Genomic DNA, 14,604 nt, shown 5'->3' with positions numbered 1-14,604 from the left:
GATGAAGCCCCTTCCCAGGTGGGAGGATGCAGGAAACAACAGCAGCATCCCCCAAAAGCCCACCTTCGCCTGCAGGGTGAGGGGGGCTCAACTGCCTCCTTGCAAGGGACAGGACTTGTCCATGTGGAAACTCTCAAGCAGTCGCTCTGGATCCTCCAAATAACACCCAAAATTTCACAGAAGCAAATGCTTGAGGAGCTTCTCCCTACTCCCAGCCATACCCTTGCTGCTCTGGGCTGACATTTAGGCTGGAGGAGGGACTGGCCCAGATTCCCACCCTGCTGCCTCCTGTTTGGGATCCACGCTGTTATCTGGGGGTCTGAGCCCCTCTGTCCCCCTCTCTCTGTGCCTTTTGAAAAACCCCTCACTCAAAATCCCTCAGGCAAGGGGACACTGAGCAGGGCACTGTGGGGCTCGTGCTGGCCCTGCTGTGTGAGCCAGGCAGGGCCCTCGAGCAGAATTGAGCTCTGATCCCATCCCCTGCACATCAGAGCCGTGTCTGCTGCTCACCATTGCTGGCTGCCACCTTCCCATGGTGGGGCAGGTGTGGGAATCCCATGGGAAACCCACAAAACCTCCAGGGAGCACCAACAAACCCCAGGGAGCACCCACAAACCCCAGGGAGCACCCATAAACCTCTGAGAGACCATAAACCTCCAAGGAGCAGCCATAAACGCCAAAGAACACCCACAAACCCCAAGGAGAACTCATAAACCCCAAAGAACACCCATAAACCTCCAAGGAACACCCACGAACCTCAAGGAAAACCCACAAATGCCAAGGAGAACCCACAAACCCCAAGGAGCACCCACAAACCCCAAGGAGAACCCATAACCCCAAGGGGCACCCATAAACGCCCAAGGAGAACCCAATAAACCCAAAGGAGCACCCATAAACCTCAAGGAGAACCCATAAACCCCGAGAAGAACCCATAAATCCCAAAGAGAACTCATAAACCCCAAGGAGCACCCATAAACCCCAAGGAGCACCCATAAATGCCCAAGGAGCACCCATAAATGCCCAAGGAGAACCCAATAAACCCCAAGGAGCACCCATAAACGCCCAAGGAGCACCCATAAATGCCCAAGGAGAACCCACAAACCCCAAGGAGAATCCATAAACGCCCAAGGAGAACACATAAACATCCAAGGAGAACCTACATATGCCAAGGAGAACCCATAAATGCCCAAGGAGCACCCACAAACCCCAAGGAGCACCTACAAACAAGCCCCAAGGAGCACCCAGCCAACCCCCTGCTGCAATCCCCATGCCCTGGGGGAACTGGGACCCACAGAGGATCTGCAGCACCCAGAGAGCTCCCAGCCCCGGGCTGCTCTGCACTGACCCTCCTTGCACTCCAGGGCCACGCGGGACTCCAGGTTGTCCATCTGCATCTGCAGCCTCTTGAGGGTGAGGTCGTTCTCACGGGACTTGCGCTTGTAGGCGATGAGGACGATGACGACGATGACGAGGAGCAGGGAGCCGCCGGCCGCGATGCTGACGATGGCGGGCAGGGTCAGCAGGCTGTCAGACACGATGCTCACCGAGCCGGGGGAGAAGGTGACCCCCCCAACACGCACCTGCGGGGCACAGCGCGGCTCAGAGGCAGTTTGGGGCATGTTGGTGTGTCCCTGTGCAGGTTCCTGGGGAGCACCGAGCCGCCTCTGCTCAGGCACTGAAAACCCCAAACGCCTTCAGACACTGTGAACACCACTGAAGGCCCAGGCAGGGCTTGTCAGGCCTTTTTTCAGGTTCTGAGCTCTTTTTCTCATGCTGGGAAAGTTTTTCCCAGCTGAGAGTTTCTCAGCTCTGGCCTGAGCCTTTCCCAGGATGATAACTTTCTGGTAAATAGAAAGGAATTAATAAACAGAGATTAGCACCTGGTGTTGACTGAGAAACAGTTCTCGTGCTATGTGACAGGACCTGTTTTCTTCTATTGTCCAATGGACTGCTGTCCTGTTCAAGACTTGCTAACCACACTATAAATACAATTTGGTTTTTCAATAAAATGCTTCTTTAGCCTCAAAGCTCAAGAATTCCCTGTTGTTATTATACACAACTCTCAGTGTATAAGGCAACAAGGCACAGAGGGGGCTGCTTGTGTGAGGCTTCAAGTGATGATAAATGTGCCAGCCCTTCACTATCTGGGTTTTGTTCTTATTATCTGATGGCTCTGTTTGACTTTCATTTTATAAGCTTTCAACTCCTTTTCGTAAACCACGGACATTAACAAGCCCCTGATGGTTCCACTGACAAGAAAGCAGAGTGACTGTGAGGGCAGAAAGCCCCACGTGAAAGCTGTGGAGCAAACAGGCTGCAGTTGACACCAGGACAGGCTTTTCTTGGATGTGCCCTGGCCGCAGATGTGAGCAGCTCTCAGCCAGGTTGAGCTTCTGCGAGTCACACTGTGATAATCTGAATATGTTTTGGATGCTGAACTTCAAGGGAAATAAATCACAATTACAATCTCATTTGGGCTCTGCTCAGGCAATTCGGCAGCTGGGGTTTGGTCTGCAAGAGGAGCAGAGGAAGCAGCAGTGCCCAAACCCAGAGCAGAGAGAGGCACTGGCTGCTCTCCTGGATGTTGATCCAACCACTCCAGTGTTCAGATGTTCCTGGCTCCTGCCTCGGGAAAAGGCAAAACCTTTCCATCCTCTTGGCAGGTCAGGTCTGTCTCTGTGGGCTGATTCTACCCCTCCAGGAGGGAGAACACTGGGAATGGTCTCAACTTCACGCAGGGAAAGATTTGTTTCTTCTAGAAGGCTCTGAGAGGCATTTTTCCTTCTAGAAGGGACTGACTCTTAAGGAAGGACAAAGTCTCTCCATGCTGATCCACACCAATACCTTAAAATTCCAATTAGACATCCATAAAATCCAAAATCCTATGGGGGATGGGAAAAAGGGTGGGCAGGAGAGGGGAGGGGGATGCTGGCCGGACGTGTGGCCCCTCACCATCACTTTGTGCTGCCCGGTGAGGGTGGGGGGCTCGCACAGCAGCTGCGTCTCGGACACGGTGACAGCGCAGGGCGTCTCCCCGATCAGCACCGTGTAGTTGAGCTTGGCTCCTCCGGGGGCGGGCGGGCACAGGTTCCTGCCCTGGGGACATGGGGACACAACGGCGGCAAGGATGCAGCGCATTGCTCCAGCTCCCACCTCCCTCCCAGCTCGTGCAAACAGTGGGGCTCTGTTTGGGGCACCCCATGGTCTGCAGCAGGGATAAGCAACCCCTCATCCCTCCATCCCTCTTGGGTTTTTGGGAGCTCCCCACGGGCTGAGAAGGGCTCTGTTGGGGCACCCCATGGTCTGCAGCAGGGATAACCATCCCCTCATCCCTCCTGGGTTTTTGGGAGCTTCTCACGGGCTGAGTGAGGCTCTCTTCAGGGAACCCCATGGTTTGCAGCAGGGATAACCAACGCCTCATCCCTTCCTTCTGCTCAGGTTTTTGAGAGCTTCTCATGGGGTGAGCGAGGCTCTGTTTGGGGCACCCCATGGTCTGCAGCAGGGATAGCCAACCCCTCATCCCTCTGGGGTTTTTGGGAGCTCCCCACGGGTTGTGTGAGGCTCTCTTCAGGGCACCCCATGGTCTGCAGCAGGGATAACCAACCCCTCATCCCTCTGGGGTTTTTGGGAGCTCCCCACGTGCCGAGCCAGGCTGTCCTTACCTTCAGGATGATGGGAGAGCCCGGCTTCTGCTCCAGCACGCCGGTGGAGCTCAGCATCTCAAAGGTGGGGTTGGGGTAGTAGATGAACTTGGTGTCGTTGTAGACCAGCAGGGCCTGGACGTTGTTGAAGATGAAGCCGAGCTCGTCGGGGCGCTCCACGGCGTCCAGCCCTGGCCGGTACTCGGCGCTCAGCGGCGGCGCCAGGCAGGACAGCGCCGTGGCGTTCACCACCTTACACACCTGGGGGAGGGGGGATTTCAGACACGCAGCTCTGCCCCGAGCTGGGCTGGGATGCTCTGATGGCTGGGAGGGCCAGTGGGTTCATGCTTAGCTGGAGATATTTAATCCAGGCTGGATGCTTTGTGATCTGAGTTTTTTCCCAACCTTACTGAGTCCGTGCTGTGGTTTGGGGTAATCTGCTTCTCCTTCAGCCAGCACAAAGGCACTGGGGTAGAGATGGAGGGTGAGCCCAAAGTGAGCTGTGTTTCAGTGGAGCTAAAGGTTCACACAACAGCTCTTATTTATTTTCTTTATTTTTTCCCATTTCTTTCCACTTCCCTCCTCTCCAGCTCTGAAGCAGACCATAGGGAATACCTGTTCCCTGCTGGTGAGGGGATTAGAGGCCATTCCCAAACACCAGCGAGGGGACGGAATGGATTGTGTGACACTGGTGGGCAGGAGGGAAGATGAAGGTCATCTCCAGCTGGGCTGAGGACACCCACAGCTCCTTCAGCCCTCAGAGCAGGGAAATCACTGATTTATGGGGCTCTTGCCTTGTAAAGCAGCAAGAGCCCAACCATTTGGCCTCCCTCCATAAGTGAAAGATTTAATTTCACTCAATTTTGTGTCTCCAGAATTATTTTTGTAGCACTATAACTGCAAGTGCTAGCAACAAAATTAGATGTCTTTTTAAAAAGAGCTCAGATGAAAAAGGTCTTGAGGGGGAGAAAAGGAATAGGAAAAGACTGCTAAGTGATTTGCCCTTTCCCAGATAATACAGACTCAGTCACAAAGATCACTGCATAGAAACAATATATTTCAGTTTTACTTGATCAGAATAATTTCTAAAGTCCTGGAGGCACAATTCTTACTTGTAGCACACACAAGAACCTTGCTTAGTCCCCATTTAGCTGGGGGTTCATCTCAATTTCTCACTCACAGACTGAAAGAATAGATAGGAGAAGGAGGTAATTTCACATTTTTGTGTGCTAAATTCCCTCTTCCCGGTGTCCCCAGTTTGGGGGAGTGCAGGAAACACCCCCAGAGCAGAGTTTGCCATGGCAAAGCCCCCAGGCAGCAGCCCTGGCAGCAGTGCCCCCGTGCAGGGGGCTGCAGGATGATGTTCCCAGCTGCCAGCCCCTACTCACGTTGACAAACTCCTTCCCGTTGTACTTGACGCGGATCCGGGGCTCCTGGATCACGTCCAGGTTGGTGCCAGTGATGGTCAGAGGTGTGTGGCCACTGTGGGAAAGTCAGGAGAGCCTGGTCAGTGGGCTGGGCTGGGCACAGAGCCTGCCCTCCAGCCCCAGAGCCCAGGTGCCAGCAGGGTCAGGTTTGAGAGGATGGGAACAGCCCAGGGCTGCCAGCAATGTCCCCGTGCTGTCACCACCCTGCTCCTCACACTGCATTTTCATGAACATCAGCTCTCTCCTTGCTTGGTGGCTGCTGGTTTTGTATCCCAGGACCACAGGAAGGAGCCTTTAATGAGAAGCTGTGCCTTTCTGCAGCAGAGGGGGTGAGCTGGGCTTTGGTTGTGCCCCCAAGCTCTTGGTGCAGGGTCTGCTAAGCACAACCACTCTGGTAACCCCAGGCAAATGCAAACCCCAAAAATGCCCAGCCCTGACCTATTCAGGATGTGCATTTCCCAACAGCCCCTTTTTCTGGCCTGGGTGTGCTGAGGAGCCCCAGAGCAGGGGAGAGCCAGGGAGGTGCTGTCAGAGCTGGTACCTGGTGATGCTCCACTCAGGCTCGATGTGCTGCACCTTGGGGTCATCAATGTACTCAAACAGCAAAGTCCTCTCCAGCTGAGCCCTGTCCACACTGACAGAGACCTGAACAGCCCCCAGGCCATGGGCTGAGGGTGCTGACACACAAACAATCTCGTTCATGGATCGCCTGCACAAGAGGGAAATGGGCAGTGTTAATGGGGTGGTGGTGTAGGGGCAGGAAAGAGCCTTTGTCCTGTCCTGGGGCAGCTCAGTGAAGGGCTGAGCCATCAGCCAGCCCCACTCTGGTACCTGGGAAGCTCCTGAGGTGAACAGGAGTGCTTGGCATGGGCAGGAGGATTTGGCATGGGAGGAATGAGAGCAGCACAACCTCCCTGAAATCCCTCTTTGTGCCAAGCTGCAGCTCCCGCATCCCCCTGAACCCGCTGCCTTCTGCTGGGCGTGTGAAAACAGATGGCTCTGCCTTTTCAATGGGATGCATGAGCTCAGTGAAAAGCCAAATTCTTCCCCTCCCCACCCCGGTGCACACACGAGGCTGTTGTGAGCAGCACAATGGCCCTGCCTGGGAAGGGCCGTGGCTCCAGCACCGCTGCCTTGGGCTTTGTGTCCCCATCAGAGCGGGGTGACCCCGGCCCAGCACTGCCTGGCTGGACACAACAGACCATCTGCTGCCACCAGAGCCCCAGAGAAGGTCGAGGCAGCGGCGCTGTGAGAGCACAAAGGCGCCGGTGGGTGGAGGGATGGAGAAGGGGAATGAGATGTGAGCATCCAGAACTGAGCTGGGAGGAACCACACGGCTCCTTGGACACTGATCCTCCAGGAAGTGCTGGAGGGACACCCCTGGCAGGCCAGTGTTCCTGCACAGCCACCTGTGCTCGTCCTTTCTGCCCAAACCTGCCCCAGCTCGCTGGGAATCAGTGTCCCTTCTGTGCCTCCTTTAGCTTTGGGAGAGGGCAGGCAGGTCTGCAGCCCCTCAGTGCCAGTCTGGCACTTAAATCAAAACCTGGCAGTCCTGAATGGAACCTTCACCATCCTCAGGGGTTTGTGGAGGTGCCTGAATGGAGCCGTGTCCCTGCTCTGCTCCAGCAAATCTCTGAGTCTGTGCCTGGCAGGGGGACAATGGGTGCTCCCTTCTCGGGGTCCTCACACACTCCCTGCCCTCTCCAAGGAGCAGGGACATTTAGGAGGGCAAGGAACAGCAGATACCAAAAAGTTCCTGGCTCACACCTCAGCACTTCCACCCCCCACAACCAAGGGGACAGAACCAACCTCCTGAAACACTTGCAACCAATTGAACTTGATGAAATAACACATCCACCCCTTCCTGCCCTGCTCCTTTTCCTTCTCCTATCCTCACCTGGTTTCATCACATCCACCTTGGTTTAGTTTAGCCACAAAAGGCTTCCTTGTGTGAGGAGTGGGGTTCTCCACCCTGTGTGCTGAGTCTTGGGGTGATTCTGTGCAGCCTCCTGGGTTCCCTGCCCTGCTGCTGCCCACCCTGGACCCTGCTGTGCCTGCCCAGCTCTGGCACGAGCCTGGAGTGACGCAGGGCTGCTGGCAGAGCAGCTCCCAGCTCCCTGTGATCAGCTAATTAGCTTTCTGTGCTATTATTATGTCGTCATGGTGAATCTACCCACTCCTCCGATCAGAGAGGGGAGAATGGGGGAAGCTGTAATTAGAGGGAATCTCATTAGGAGCTGCTTCATCTCATCAGGCTCCCCCACACCCTCGAGTACAATTGGAGTTCACTGCCTCACAACAGTCCCAGGCACACCAAGTGCACAGCGTGGCCCCACGTGAGGGATGGGGCTGCTCAGCTGCTGCTCCCTCCTTGCTGGAGTTTCTGCTTCCTGCTGTAATTACAACACCCAGGGAATCCAAAGCTCCTCCAGGTTTTGCAGGTCAGCAGCTGCAGGTTGCCTGATTGGGATCAGGTATTTTTAAGGGATGATATTGCAGAGCTGATCCTGCACTTTGCTGGTGGTAACGCTGGTCCCTGTCTCCATCTGAGGGAGAATTTGGCTTATTTGTTTTGTGTGTGGGAGGAAATATTGATGGGTTGGTTATACTGGGTTAACACCTGGAGGACTGAGCCCACTGGAAGGTTCTGGAATGCCCTGAGCACCATGCCAGGGTGGATCCAGAGCAAGCACTGCTGATAACCCAGTGTGCTCCCACACCTGAACACCCACAGCTCTCACATCCCAGAACCCCTCAGGCTTCTGGATGAGAAATTCACCTCCAGGGATCTTTGCTTTCCCAGAAACTTCCTCAGTTCCTCCTGGACAGCCTGAGTAGAGGATCTGGGAGGCAAAATCCCTCTGGGTACCAGACTGCCACCCAGGCTGTGCCTGCTGCCAGCAGGGTGGGCAGGGCTGTGTACTGATACACACAGATGTAAACCACACGTCTCTTTTTTAACTAAGCCCCAGGAAAACCCATTAAACCCTGCAAATGTCAACTCTGTGTTTACACTGCTGGGGAAAAAGCAAATTTGCCATCGAAATCCCAGCAGAGTTTGATGGCTGTGCAAGTTCCTCAGCAGGAGGTGTGAGCAGACCTCGCCTTGCTCTGCCCTGAGGGTCCCAGACCATTTTTAGGAGGTTGAGGCACCTGCAGCAGTGGCTGCAATAAAAGCAGTGCAGGTCTGTGAAAAGAGAAAGGAGATATTTCTTATAAATGTTCCATTTGCTTCAGAGCAGCCAGGCTGAGGGCAGGTACTGATGACCAATATAAGCATATTTCCATCACTGTGGTGTTTCACTGTGATTTTCAGAGCAGTTACCACTGGAACAGCATTAAAATGAAATAATGCACAGCACTGACACCGATGGATCCCTCCCTGACCATGCAAGCCTCCATCACAATAAAAGAGAAGATGGTTTCATGCAATAAAAGAGGGAATGGGAGCCTTAGGGGCTCCCAGATGGATTTTAGCACTTTCAGCTCCAGCAGATCCATGCTGGGATGGGAGCAGGACGTGCTGCAGAACCTGTGCTGGTCTCTTACTCGTGGAACTCGCAGGTCTGGTTGCCCAGGAGCACGGACACACGGCTGCCAGCCCCGAGGTGGTGGCCAGAGATGGTCACCATGGTCCCTCCCGACTCGGGGCCACGGCTGGGGCTCAGGAAACTCACAGCTGGAGTCTGCAGGAAGGAAAGGACAAGCTCAGTGCTCCTGCTGCACCAGGGAGCTGTGACAGCAGAGAAGGACATCCCTGAGTGCCCAAGGCCAGCTTGGACTGGGCTTGGAGCACCCTGGGATGGTGGAAAGTGTCCCTGCCCTTGGCAGAGGTGCCACTGGGTCTTTGAGGATCCCTCCCAACCCAAACCAATCTGTGATTCCACCATCACTGCTCTGGAGCTGCAAAGCTGGACCCAAACCCTGTGGGAGCCCTGGTTTATTGACAGGGTGAGCTCTCCATCCTGCAAGCTGGGCTCGTTGAGTGAGCCACCAAAAACTGTGCAACACCAGGAGCAAAGCCCCCCCCAAAAAAACCCTCAGGACCAAAACCAATTCCAGGACTGCCTGCTGGAGCTGACCCCCTTCCACATGCCACGCTCAGCTCTGGGGACACACGTGCTGTCCCCCAGCAGGACACTCACCACGAACATGTACTGCTGTGCTGACTTGGCTGTGAACTCGGGCTTGCACTCTCCGATGCACAGGAGCACTGGGCCGGAGCTGATCCCTGGAAGCGCCTGCCCCATTTCACAGACGATCCTGGAAGCAGGAATGCTGCAGGGAAGCTTTGGCAGGAGGTGCCAGCAGTGCCCTGCACAGCTCCACACTGCCTTCATTTCTCCTTTCTCTCCCCCCCCCTCCTCTTTAACTTTGATATCTGCCTCTTTGGAAGAAGTTAATTACTGAGTCTATTTTTACCCCGTGGAGTAATTTAGAGGAAAAAAAATCAAAATTAGACATAATTATTACAAGCTGTAAACTCCAGAGCAAAGCAGAGCACTAATGGCAATATATTAGCCAGTAGCAAAGTGAGTGCAAAGTCCTCAGAGTAACAGATGAGTTCATTAAGGGAACAGCTCACACTGCAGACTCCCAGTTAATCAAAACTGGAGAAACCTGCTGGGGGATGATAGAGACAGCCCTGGAGAGCAGCTTCTGCTGGGGGACAGGGCCAAGCTCAGCCCTGTGGGCACATCCTGAGGCTGGGAAAGCTGCAGGGCCAGGGAGAGCTGCTGAGTTAACCATGACTGATCACTGTGGATGGATAACCCCAAATCCCAGGGCACAGGGGATGTGTGACACCAGCTGGGGACGGGATCAAGTGGATGCCAGTCATGCCAGCAGGTTTGGGGGAGGTTTTCAGAGGGGCATCAGCTGGCAGGGCTCTCCAGATGGACCTGGATGCTGCCTGCTCCCACAGCAATGCTGGGAAGATAAATCCAAGAGCATCCCTGCAGGCACTGGGGAGCTGAGGGTGGGAGGAAAATTCCCCAGACTGGAAATCTGAGAGTGGGAATAATTTGCCTCAGGATTGGAGACCTGAGGATGGGTAATTTGCCTCAGGGATGAAAAGCTGAAGGTAGGAGTAACCTGCCTGAGGCAGGAGATGCATTTCCACCCATGAGGAGATGCCCGTGGGGATCTGACCCTTAGAGTGGGACCAGAGCAGAGCCAGATCAGCCTCTGCCTGCTGAGGATGAAGAAGAAGGAAACACTCACTCCTCTGCCTATCACACACAATTTGGGGAGGCAGCAGAGTTCCAGCTGCCTTCAGCAGTATTGAATCTTTGCAAATAAAAAATAAAAGAAAACACGAAGACTGAAGGAAAAAGGAAGCTGGTGCACACACAGGTGATGCCAGGAGGCCCAGTGGAATGCACACATGCTGGTGAGGAGTGGAATGGGCACGTCCTCACTGCTGCACATCAAAGGGGCTGCTGGAGAGAACTGCCCTGGGACAGCAGGGATGGAAGAGTCTCAGCTCAGAGCCTTCCTCTGCCTTTCAACCAGACATTGCCCCTGCACCTCTCTGCCTGCTGCTCCTTCATCCCTCCCTCCTCCTCCTCCTGAAGACTGCCAGCGGGGACAGGAGGCCACTCAGCTTGGGACCATGGCAAACAAAGCCTGGGAGATGATTCCTGGCACCCCACAGGCAGGAGAGGAGAAGGGAGGTTCTCTCTGCCACAAGAAAACACCAAAATCTCAACTGTGCCAGCAAAGCAGCAGCACAGCTCAGCCCGGGCAGGGATGGGTGGGACAGGGCACAAGGACTGGGTACACCTGGGTACCTCACTCAGAGCCAAACCCCAGCAGGTACCTCGTTACAAAATGATGCATTCGGCAGAGCTGTAGGGTGCTGATTGCTGGGCTAAGTGGCCCTTTCACCAACATTAACCTAATTGCTGGCTGATAGATTGCAGGGCTGGAGCATATGGCAGAGTCATTACAGTCTTGGAATTCAGTCTGCCCACAGAACCCTTAAGAGGGTCCTTTTATCTGTATTCATCTTTAAAAGGCAGCTCTCATGCTAACGCTTGCTGTTATCTGCCCAGGGTAAATGTTTTAATGATGTTAACAAACTTTGAAAGCTCAAGAGCCGTAATTAGAGTCATGATTATAAAATCAGGGTTTCATACCATCAAAGGGGGATAATTTCATAATCTTCCATCCTTTATTTGAAAAATAAAATATTACAAAGTAGTGCTCAGCAGAACAGCCCCAACTGCTTGCAGTGACGGGGTATTGGTGCCGTGCTTGGACCCATTCCTGCAGCAGCCCCAGGTACCCTTCACCCCATGATCCCAAATTCCCTGGCACTCTGCACTGACCCTCGCTGCTCCAGAGGGGTCAGCAATGCCCCTCCTGCCTTCCAGATGGGGAAAGAAACACCAGGAATGGACAAAACCCAACCAACACCTCCATGTGCTGCTGGTGACACGTCCCTGCACTGCACTGGGATCTGAGTGGGAGCCACCAAACACAATTCCCAGCAGAGGACAGCTCTTCTCAGCTGCTCTCAAAGCTGCTCCCAAAGCTGGGGCAGCTCTGTGCTGCTGGGACCAGCCACGGGATCTTGGCCACCTCCACATTCCCAGTCCTACAGCACAGGACACCACCCTGCTCTCCCATCAGGAGATAACACCACTCAAGGTGAGACAGTTTCTCCTGTCCCACCCCACAAACACCCCCAAACACCCTCCCAGCCCCTGGGCTGCCCAGCACAGCCCCGTGGGGCAGGACAGGAGCGCCTCTCGCACTCTGGCGTTTATTCCCCCCTCCCCTCTTACAGGCCAATTTTCTAATTTTGGGCTGACATTTTTCTTAGTGAAACAAATGAACTGACTCCAGTGGAGGCCCACTCGGATGTTGGGGCTGTCACCACCTCGCTCTCCTAACAAATGGCTGCGTGCAGCCGGCGGCGCCGGCGGAATTCCAAATGGGATGGGAGCGCGGGGAGCGCGAGGCTCGGCGGCAGCAGCAGCAAGGTGCTCATCAGCAAAGGTGCTTAGCCAAGCAGGAATGGCAGTGGAAGGAAACAGAACATTTAATGAAAGCTTAAAGGGCTGCTGAACCCCTGCAGAGAGAGTCCAGCTTGTGGGAATGTGCAGGAATTTGCAGGAATGTGCAGGAATCCCTTCCCATGCTTAACTCCACAGCCCTTCCTGCAGTGCCCGGGCTCTGGGTGAGATTTTGGCCTCCTGAGCATTGGCTGGAGGTCAGGGAGGAGCTCAGTGGGGTGCCCAGCCCCGGGGGGAACACCTGAGGGGACACTCACTGCTCGGCCACGACGTAGTGCTCGGGCAGGGGCGTGCACTGCACCCCGGCCACCTGCACGCCCTGCGCGATCTCCGAGAAGTCCAGGCCCAGGTTCACACCACGGATGGTCACCCTCGTCCCTCCTTCTGGTGGCCCCGACACCGTCAGGATCTGCAGGGAGGCAGAACACAGGCAAAGGTGAGGCGACACCCCGAGCTCCAGCCCCACCCTGTCTGGAAACTCTTCTGCATCCTCCTGCTGCTCCTGCTGCCTGGGCCACCCCCTCGTGGCTCCTCTGGTGTCCTGGAGGAGCCCAAGGATGCTGAAATCCATCTGTGCCCTACTCCAAGAGAGGACTCCAAGGTCCCTGAGACAGCTAAGAAGAGTGGGCAGTGCCCAGAAATCCTTGCAGGATAAACCTGGCTCCCACCTTCTCTATCCAGAACAGGGTAAGTCACCTTCTAGAAGCAGCCTGGTGCTTGGGAGAACTTTACCTCCTGCCTTGGCTGTTCTCTGAATGTTAATGTCACATTTTATTAGTGACTTGGCACCTCAAATGACTTAAAAATGTTAAAGGGTGAGGTGTGTGCTTTCAAGCTGCCTGTTTATAGCCTGCCTCAGCCATAATCATCCCTGCTTCCCTGGACTTGCATTAAGGACAATCTCCTCTTCAATTAGGAGTATAAATTTCAATAATGCATGGTCACAAAATTTGGACCCAGAACTCTCAGACAGTTATCCTGAATCTGCCACCACTCTGTTGTTGCTCTTGGGTGAGTTTCTAATCTTCCCCGTGCTGCAGCTGCTATTAATAAATAAACACAATCCATAATAATGCAATTTAATTAATTTAATGGATAAATCTTGTTTACGCTTCTTTGTTCCTCCCTTGTTTTTGGCAAAAGAAAAAAAAAAAGAGCTCTTCAGAACCTTTTCCTTGCTGTTCCCAGATGGATGGTTGGTTTTTTCCACCTTCTCAGGAGGGAGGAAGGTGGCCAAACAACATGTCCCAGTGGCCCCCCTACAGCAGCCCTCAGGATACTCCTCTCCCCATCCCTTCTGTGGTTCCCAGTTCCCCAAAGCATCTCCAAAAAGACATCCAAGGCTTCAAGATGGAATCCCACCATCCCCACTTAACCAATGGCCACGTGCACTTGGTTTCTGAGCACAGCCAGGGTGACTCCAGCACTTCCCTGGGCTGCCTGTTCCAGCTCCAGCACTTCCCTGGGCATTCTGTCCCATTTTTGGCCACATGAGCTGGGGCTATTCCAACACCAAGCCACCCCCTCCTTCCTCCACATCCTTTAATTCCCTCTCCCCTCCACCGCCTGATGGAGGTTTTTAATTTATTCACCACGCACTGCCTGTTGTGCTGCTGTTCCTGTAACTCACACCATGGCCTGTCTTGTATCATTTAGCTCTGTAAGCTCAACGTGCCCATAAACCCACTACAAAACCATGCTGGATTGTGTTACCCCGAGTCCTGGAGGCCTGGTAGAGTTTACATCACTGCCTGGGAATCACCTGAACTTCCCTGACAGTTACAAGTGTCCTTTGCAGTTCTGGATGATGTTAAAATGCATTTACTGGAGCACTTACTCCGCCGGGCTCATTGTCTCATCACTGCTCAAAAAAAAGAATTCACCACTTGCAATTTCCTGACCTGAGCAGAAGCAGCAGGGCCAAGCAGCCTCCTCAAACAAAGCCGAGCTGATGCTGTATTTTAAAAATGTCCTGACCTGGAAAATCCCCAATATGGAGCTCCACTCGACCTAGATTTTAGTGGCCACTAATTGAACAGTTTTGAAGTAACTGTGCCATAAAGCAGCCCCAGGGTTAGAACAGATGCATTCAATTAATTACAGCTGGAGAGATTCAGTCAAAATCGCAGAAAGAAGATAAGTCTTAAAGGTCCCGGTGCACCCAGAGCTGGGGACCCTCTGAGCAGCATCCCTGGGCTTCTCACAGGGGTGAGGATGAGGCACCTGCAGCACAGCCAGCCCGTGCTCTGCCTTAATCCCAGCTGGGCTGTGTGGGAGCTGCAGGGCTGCCAGTCCAGATTTCTGATCAGAGACAGACAGGATTAGAAAGAAATATTCCCCAATTTCAAGAAAATCACTTCACCAGACTGGCTTTCGGCTTAGAGCTCTGTGGAGGATGAAAAGGACCTGCAAAGGGCAGCTGAGAAAGAGCAAGGCCATTACCAGGAATTGGATATTTGCTGTTTAGAAATCTGCACCTCTGCTCAAGTTTTTTCAGGTTGTTTGCTAAACTGA

The 14,604-nt window shown here is 53.9% G+C and overlaps 1 protein-coding gene across 5 annotated transcripts in view; it reads right to left on the bottom strand.

Moving 5' to 3' along the window:
• PLXNA2 (plexin A2) overlaps positions 1 to 14,604 on the bottom strand; it is a 144,361-nt gene that overhangs the window by 20,208 nt on the left and 109,549 nt on the right. For all 5 annotated transcript variants that reach the window (XM_079327268.1, XM_079327266.1, XM_079327265.1 and 2 more), the window contains exons 13-20: positions 12,348 to 12,499; positions 9,214 to 9,331; positions 8,618 to 8,754; positions 5,610 to 5,777; positions 5,030 to 5,123; positions 3,663 to 3,902; positions 2,953 to 3,096; positions 1,346 to 1,580 (exon numbers count right to left, since the gene is read on the bottom strand). In XM_079327268.1, the coding sequence (XP_079183394.1) occupies positions 1,346 to 1,580; positions 2,953 to 3,096; positions 3,663 to 3,902; positions 5,030 to 5,123; positions 5,610 to 5,777; positions 8,618 to 8,754; positions 9,214 to 9,331; positions 12,348 to 12,499 (1,288 nt within the window). The remainder of the gene's footprint in view (positions 1 to 1,345; positions 1,581 to 2,952; positions 3,097 to 3,662; positions 3,903 to 5,029; positions 5,124 to 5,609; positions 5,778 to 8,617; positions 8,755 to 9,213; positions 9,332 to 12,347; positions 12,500 to 14,604) is intronic.

The sequence above is a fragment of the Erithacus rubecula genome (assembly GCF_903797595.1).
Source record: "Erithacus rubecula genome assembly, chromosome: 26".
NCBI classification, from domain to species: domain Eukaryota; kingdom Metazoa; phylum Chordata; class Aves; order Passeriformes; family Muscicapidae; genus Erithacus; species Erithacus rubecula.
This window is presented reverse-complemented; position numbering and strand designations above follow the sequence as displayed.